The 8,419-nt window shown below is 35.0% G+C and overlaps 1 protein-coding gene across 1 annotated transcript; it reads left to right on the top strand.

Moving 5' to 3' along the window:
• Nucleotides 1-260: 260 nt before the first annotated feature.
• Nucleotides 261-8,122, top strand: LOC115228729 (kinesin-II 95 kDa subunit-like). Its single transcript, XM_029799247.2, has 4 exons — nt 261-427; nt 6,705-6,824; nt 6,978-7,169; nt 7,683-8,122. Exons 1-4 carry the CDS (start codon nt 261-263, stop codon nt 8,068-8,070), a joined length of 867 nt encoding a protein of 288 aa, XP_029655107.1. The 3' UTR covers nt 8,071-8,122.
• The last annotated feature ends 297 nt before the right edge of the window (nt 8,123-8,419 follow it).

Here is an 8,419-nt window from a genome sequence, read left to right on the forward strand (position 1 = left end):
GAGATAATCCTCTCGACAACAGCCTCACATACAGGAATCTCAAAAGAAGTCCGCATCTCCTCAAATTTGGGGGAATCGTCAAACAAAATTGTCGAATTTCCAATCCACTGAGCCCAAGCATAGAATCTGCCGAGAAACCGACATGCCGCAAAAACACCACAACTGAATTTTTGACTGAAATGGACATTCAAAAGTTAAACTTTTTAAGTTCAGTAAAATTAGGCGACTTTCGTGGGAGCTCCCCACTGTCATCTTCAAACATGAAATCCAAAAGGGTCACTGGGTCGAAGAAACTTGAAAAAGACAAATCCGAAATTCCATCATCAACATTTGAGGACACGTGGACTTTAGTAGTTACCATGCTATTTGATTTAAACGCAAAAAACGCCACAGATACAACAAGTCCCCCTTACACCATAATCTACAAGTAAAACCAGTCATCACATCCAAAACAACTCCACAAGAGTGGAATAGTGGAACAACATCGAACGGAACATCCTTGAAATGTGGAACAACCTCCAAGGTCCTCACCTTCACACTACAACCTATAACTACCACAAATAATGCACCAACTGGCAATATTCTGCGTATGACAAACAAGGTTGTAGAAAAGTGAGTACAGAAGAGGACACAGGCCATAATGTCCAGATTCTACGGACACGTGTGGCAATTGGTCCCCCATCAAACCCTCCAGAGGTTGGATGGCGGACAAATATTTGTTTACAGTCTCGTTTAGACTAGTCATTTTGTCTTTGTGAAATTTTATGGATTCGAGCAACTCGGATCGAGTTTTTTCGATTTGTTTGAGTCGTGTTTTTAATCTGAAACCAATCAGTAAAGAAACTACTCAAGACGGGATTTAATTTCGTCCTTAAGTCTAGCCAACGTGAGTGTATGCTCGTCCGTGATCTGTAAATAGACACAAAACTAAAACGTCTTGTTTATCCTCGGAGGAAAGCCGTTCGAGAAAGGATTCTGAGCTTTCCATCCCCAGTTCTTCCAAATTGCACCTTTCGGAATATTTAATACTAAAAAAACTCGAAACTTAAGCATTCCGTTATTTGTCTGCGAAGGTGGTGTTCCTCATATGATATATTTTCAAATCCCAGTATCCGGTCGTCCATAGCAGAACGAGTCTTGGTAGAGAATAAAAGTACCTCGGAGACTTGAGAACGTGCATGGCAGGCAAAAAGGTTTATTTTTCGACTGCTGTTCATTAATTTTGATATTTTGTAAAAAAAGTCGATTTTTGAAAGGGAAGGTTCTTCCTTTTAATTTTTAAAGTAATTTCGAACATTTATAGATTTAGCCGCATTGGCTGTGTTTATGCAAGCTAATAGGTCGTTGAGTTGTTCCTTCGTGTCGTTAAATAATTTAGGGATAGAAATATTAGAAAATTCTTCAATTTCTTTTTGATTGAGAATTGACTCCATACAAAGCACGAGCAATGCTTGTAATAAATTAATTTCAATAATTCAAAAAAATAATTAAAAAATACTTATTCATATCAATTGGTGTAAATTTCTATTTACGGAAAAAAGTTAATGCTTTGAGAGATAATCGTCTCTTCTACTTGATAATAGTTTTCCCCTCAATTGCTTGCCATTTTTGAGACAAAGTCATAAACATTCATTCAAAATAATCAAGATTCTAAGTAAAGTAATAATTTAGAGATTTTACACGATCGTTTTTCCATATTTCTTTGCATTTGTATTAAACTTTTAAGCAAAGTTGTTGTCTTCAAGTAAGAAATATTTTTTGGAGTCAAAAATACTTTTCATTGCATCTCGATGTGTAATAAATTTGTTTCTTTCACAACTTGTAGTAATTTTGCTATCTCTTTGTTTTGAAAAATTTGTAAAGTTTTCGATTTCTTTTTTAAACTAATCTGCAGTATGTCTCATTTCACCAGAAAAATTCTTAATTCTAAATTGTACCTTTTTAAACTTTTCTATCTTTTATTGGATTTAAATTCAGAAAGATCGTTTATCCCAGCAAATTTAGTTGCTTTCAAATAAAATTATTTCATCATTGAGGCAAAGATTTCATGTAATCTATCCAGGTAATGATTTCCGAATCAATTGATGAGTACAGTAAGATCTCTTGTATTCGCCACCCTCTGATAATCGCCAAAAAATATATTTTAAATGGGAAAATTCTGATATTCGTCATAAGATGAACAAGTTGATAAGCTAAAAATTGTTACTAAAAAGAATGCTATCAAGTTTTACAAATAATCAAAAATTTTTTTAATCAATCCGGAAATCTTGACGTTAATAGGTTAGATAATTTTTATGGATTCTGTTATCCGGCATTTTCTAATAACTACTACATTTTGACAAGTCCAATTTTTGGCGGATATAAGAGTTTACTATGTCGCGAGCGCAGCGAGCGACCGAGCGCAGCGAGCGACCACTCAATTTCTAGATCCGATCAATCAAAAAATCTATAAATTGACAAATACCCAGGCTTGTATTTGGGATTAAATATATTCGATAACAAAAATTAAAATCGATGCCAAAGCAGAATGAGCTTTAAACCGATTTCATAAATAAAAATAATATTTTAAAATTTATAATTGATATTTTAGAATAATGAGAAAAAATCTAAATGCTTCATAATTTATAAAAATGTCAAAACAAGAATCTTCTGAAGGAGCAAGCCTGTCTGCACAGTTCATTTTTGATTAGAAGACCTAATTTTAGAGATTAAAACGAAAAAATAGCAATGAGATCTGTCAAATTATTACCCCCCTCACAACCTAAACCAAATTAGCGTTCAGTATTCATTGATTTTACTTTTTCTATTAAGGTCTACTTATAAATTATTTTAGGGATTCAATGGAAAACTTAAGTTATTTCAATTTTAATTTTAAATCATGTTAAAATTTTAAATAATTTAATAAATATATTGTTGATGATAGCTTGTTAGGTGTCAAAGTCGCGTCTAGCGCTCGGTCGCGCGCTGCGCTCGCGACATACTATATCTACGTTTTGTAAAAGAATAGAAGAATAGAATGTCGTTTATTGATCAAAAAAACAGAAACCGAAAGAAAACAAAGAAAGATCGTTAACGGGAAGATTAAACGAGGCACTGAAATGTCTCTTTCAATGCGTATCCCCAATTATAGTCGGTGTCGATAACGTTTCTCAAAGACCATCCGAAACGTGGACACGAAAGATTCTTGCAAGCTCTCTAGCCTTCCGTCAAGTTGTACTCCATAAGCCAGTTTCAATGCGAAACGTCTTGTTTTATCCAACTGTTCGACAAGGTAGTCACTCTCCTCCGTGACTGGCTGTAACACGTTTTGTAGATGTACATTTCCGGATCCAGATGGAACCTGGTTAAGCTTTTGAGGATCATAACGCTCCTCTTCCTCTGATTAGCTATGTGGTCGGCGTACGAACCACGAATAACCTTTGTTGTCGTGGTATGTCCTTCACGTCCAAATCAAAAAGTGATTTGCTTCCACGGCCCTTTGATGTATGCCGACAAATCCCTGCAAAGTCGAATAAAGAACAAAGTGCTGCAGTACCGCGTGCGCTACAAAGGGTGGAACAAAAAGCAGATGGTTTCGAAAAAATTATTAATCTTAATTTTTTATCGACCATAGATGATTCTGTTTATAGTACCAATATCACGTTAGTTATGTTTTTTAGTCATAAAATTAAATATGGGGAAAACCTATCGATTTGTATCATTAAAATGTATTTTATTCATTTTATGTAAATTTGACAATTAACCACAAAATAAACGTGGAAAATTCAATTTCTTGTGGTAACTCGATGCTTTAATGTTTTTAAATTACACTATTTTATTAAAATTTAAACTGTCGAATAAACTTATAAAGCGGTTTCGATTAAAGCAGTGATTACAGAGTTAAATTCATTCTTGCCTATTTAACTTGGCGGAGACAGTTTCCATAAACTCCTCCGCAGTCTGTCTTTTGGTAGGAACTGGGTCCATCACGCATTTAAGCACATCTCCTGCTTCGTTGCAAACATTCATTATTTTGTTTCCCGAGGCCGACCAAATAGGTAGACTGCCTGTCAGAAGTGCATACCTAGCCAGTAACTGATATAAAACAAACATAACACATCCCAGGGACCACAAATCTACGGGATATGAGTAGCCTGTCTGTAAGAGTATTTCTGGAGCGATGTACTCTTTGGTTCCACACAGGGAACTAAATTGTATTTGGTTGTTGTCCTTACAATCTCGTTTTTTTACTCTCCATGTCAGCGGCCAGTCCGAAATCTCCGATTTTTATTTTTTTGTCCTTTCCGACAAGCAAATTCTCGAGTTTGATGTCTCTATGGATTATTAGATGGTCGTGTATGTAGCAAAGTCCAGTGGCCACATCCAAGACAAGAGAAAGCGCCTCATTGCTCGATAGTTTCCCCCTCGCTCTGATTAAATCAAACAAGGACTGTAAAATATAACCCGGAAGGGTACCCCTCCAGGACAGTATTCCATCATACAGTAGACATTTACACAATCTTCAAAGTAGTGTGTCAGATTAACAACATTTTCGTGTTTTAAACTCATGTGAAGTTTAATTCATTTACTAACTATTTTTATTAGGTGTCAATTTCTAACCAAAAATTTCTTTCTTGTCGAAACGAATTGTCTCTTGTCGACTGCTTTGACAGCATATTCATTCTGAGGTTTTGAAACTTCAGTAAATTTGTAGCATCTGCTGAATGCTCCCTGTAAACTATATAATGAACTAATTACTTGGCCTATTTTTTGTACATTCTGGTACATGACATCTAAGTTAGTATCGTGTACATAAGGTGGGCACTTGTCTTCATCTAAGAGTGAAGGAACAGAGATTACAGCCAGCGTATCTTTTTCGCCTTCTACTTGACATTGATTTGTCTTTTTGCGAGAATCGGCTTTTATATTGGCGAACCACAATTAACGACTGCGGCCACAAAGTGACTTGGAAGCATAATTAATAATTTAATTTCTATCTCAACAACCGGATCTAAATTTGAATTTATTTCCTCTTCCGTGCATATTTGTCATTCCAAGACATTTGTGGTTGCTAAGCTGATGCAATCCAGATACATTCTTAGTGAATATCGATTTATATAATTGATGATCAATTTTATACATTTTTAAAGAAAAAGAGTACTTGAGAGCAACCTTTCCAAGGTTTTTTTTACAAATGTGCGATTGTAGAAACCTAATTAAAAATCAAAGCAGTTTCCAATAATTCTAATTAAGAAATTCCCAGCATGACTCTCACTAATTCCCATCAACCGAAAAAAATTCAAAATGGGTTACAAAAAAGTGAAATGCTCAAATCATTCAATTTATTTATGAGAATGTTAGATTTTTCGATATTAGAGTATTTTAAGAGTTTGCCTCATTGAATTGTTTTTTAGTCGAGATTTAGAGCTAATTGAGCCCTATCATGGAATAGGTAGGGTCTTTAGAAATACAAGGTCATAACAAATAGACCATTTTTTAATTGTTTCAATTTAGAAAGATGCAATTATTTAATCGATGTGGTCAATATATTTATTGAAAATGGTTTTCATGTTTATTAGAAATGAAGTATTTAAAATAATATTTTAGGAATTTAAAAGGTTCCATGTACGTTTTTTTTGATTCTAAGTTTCAGAGACGGCGGCCTGGATCTGTCAGTTCTGAGCTGATAACTTTCGGGTGAATTTTAAGTTTAAGCTTAACCACAAAATAATTACTTTTGGAACATAATAAAATTGATTATAATTACTATAAAATATATCTCAATTCAAAATTCGAATTTATCCACCAAAAACCTTCCAATTGACATTAATTAAATTGAAGAAACGCTAAAAATCAAGAAATACAGTGCATTATCGCACCGTCATATCTTTGTCCTGATCGCAGTGAAGACGTCGGGAGTCCTCGGTCCCAGAACTAAAAAATTCCTTATTAAACTCGGGGACCTGGCAAGCAGAAGGAGAAATGATCATCGGGAACGGACATGGCTTTTCCAACGCATATCAATAGCCATCTTGCATGGGAATTGCCATTCCATCTTATCCTCTGCTGCTAATTAAATACAGATATTAAATCTTATAAAGAGATATTTGTTTAGATTAAATTGACGAATACCAAGATATCAAATCTTATCCTTAAGTTTTGATAAGTAATCTTTGTATGTCAATTGATCATAATTTCTTCTTTTTTTGGGACTCTGACAGCTTGTTTTAAGTCGATTTTTTTCTTACATGAATGATCAAAATATCCACATCACGTGAGGTAGTGGTTAATTAGCCAATAATTCATGAAAACATAAATATATCCACAGTAGATTTAACTTGAGTTAAATTATAGATAAAAACAAGAAAAAGTAATAAAAATATTTGATTTAAGAACATTTAGATATGAAATTTTTATAAATTGTGAGTTTTTTGACTAATTAAACAGTTCTCCATGGAAATCTTACAAAAGTAATAGATGGTACTGTTTTACACTTTACAAATATTAGTCAGAATCGGTTAAAGTGTGTGTTCGATGTCGGCCATTAAACGAGAAGGAAGAATCTAAAAGCTATCGAAAGTAACCAAAAAAGTAAACTTGTCAGTATTGTCCAAATGGAATGCTCAACTGGACAGATTCATTTAAAGGGACCACAGGAAAATAAAAGTTTCACATTTGATCACATATTTGACCAAACGTACGAATATTGCTGAAATAACACATAGTTGTACTCAGACTGATATATATGAACAGGTGGTGAGACCCATCGTCGATTCCGTCCTGGCAGGTTATAATGGGACAATCTTTGCATATGGACAGACGGGGACTGGGAAAACATTTACCATGCAGGGTCTGAACTGATTTTTTACCACAGGAGTAAAAACTAACCCTAAAATGAGAGGAGTCATCCCAAATTCGTTTCATCAGATTTTTGAGCATATTTCATCTTCTGTAAACTGTCAATATTTGGTTCGATGTTCATATTTGGAAATATACAGAGTAACTCACATTAAAATTAAATCAAAGGAAGATATACGAGACTTGCTTTCCAGTGACCACTCCTTTCGCCATGAATTAAAGGAACGGCCTGACACAGGAGTTTACGTCAAAGACCTGTCTACCGTCGTTACTAAAAACGTCGAACAAGTACAGCGAGTGATGGACATTGGGGACAAAAATCGTAGTGTAGGGTATATTGTGTTGTTCAAAGTTGCCAGATCCACTAATATGAACGAACACAGTTCAAGGTCTCATGCGATTTTTACTGTCACAATTGAGTGCTCCTCGGTTTGTTTTTTCTAGACATATAACAGGTTTGGGAAGACGGGGAAGAACATATCCACGTGGGAAAACTTAATATGGTAGATTTGGCTGGAAGTGAAAGACAATCAAAGACAGGATCGACAGTTGGAATATTTCTGAATCACTTTAAAGGGAGACCGATTTATGGAGTCTGTAAAAATCAATCTGTCCCTTTCTACTCTAGGAAATGTAATATCAGCTTTGGTAGACCCGAATGTCACCCACATCCCCTATCGAGATTCTAAATTGACGAGACTATTACAAAGTAAGAAGGGTCACTTATAGTAGACTCTCTTGGAGGGAACTCCAAAACCGTTATGATTGCTAATATTGGCCCGGCCGAGTATAATTACGAGGAGTCACTGCTCACTCTGAGGTCATTCCAAAGTTTTACTCCAAAGATACGCCAATCGTGCCAAGAAAATCCAAAACAAGCCACACGTCAACGAAGATCCCAAAGACGCCATCCTTCGAAACTACCAGCAGGAGATCGAGAGACTCAAATCACTTTTACAACACAAACAAGAGTCAACCAAATCGGAAGAGACCGAGGAAGACATGGTTATCAATGAGAGACATAAATTGGAAGAAGAACGGAACAAAATCATGAATAACGACACGTTGCTTAACAAAGTAATCAATTCAATCACTTTTAAGGAAAAGACCCGTTTGATGGAACAACTCGAGACCAAACAAGAGAAATTGAGGATTCAAGAAGAAAACAGAATTCAGCTCAGCAAAAAACTGCAGGTGAGGACACAAATCTACGTCCTAGAGCATGCAAAGTAAACTTCTCAATGGAACGACTAATTTTGTTCGACACACTCGAGAACAGCAAGCAAAGTTGGAGGAAAGAAGAGAGGAATTGGCTAAACAAGAAGTTGACATAAAATAAATCATTTTAAGATAAAAGAAAGAGAAATTATTGACCAAATTAGACGGAAGAAAGAAACATCAAATGAATTGAAGGAAACATATTCCAGTCTTCGACAAGAAGCAGATATAAAGACTAGAAAACTCAAAAAAGTAAAATAATCGATTTGAAGTAGTTACTCTCTAAACTCGAAATGGCAAAAAAAGAAATAGTCAAACTGCAGCAAATCCATTCTTTAGAATTGACTGAGTTCATGGAAGCAGA

The sequence above is a fragment of the Octopus sinensis genome, unplaced genomic scaffold (genome assembly GCF_006345805.1).
Source record: "Octopus sinensis unplaced genomic scaffold, ASM634580v1 Contig10964, whole genome shotgun sequence".
NCBI lineage: Eukaryota > Metazoa > Mollusca > Cephalopoda > Octopoda > Octopodidae > Octopus > Octopus sinensis.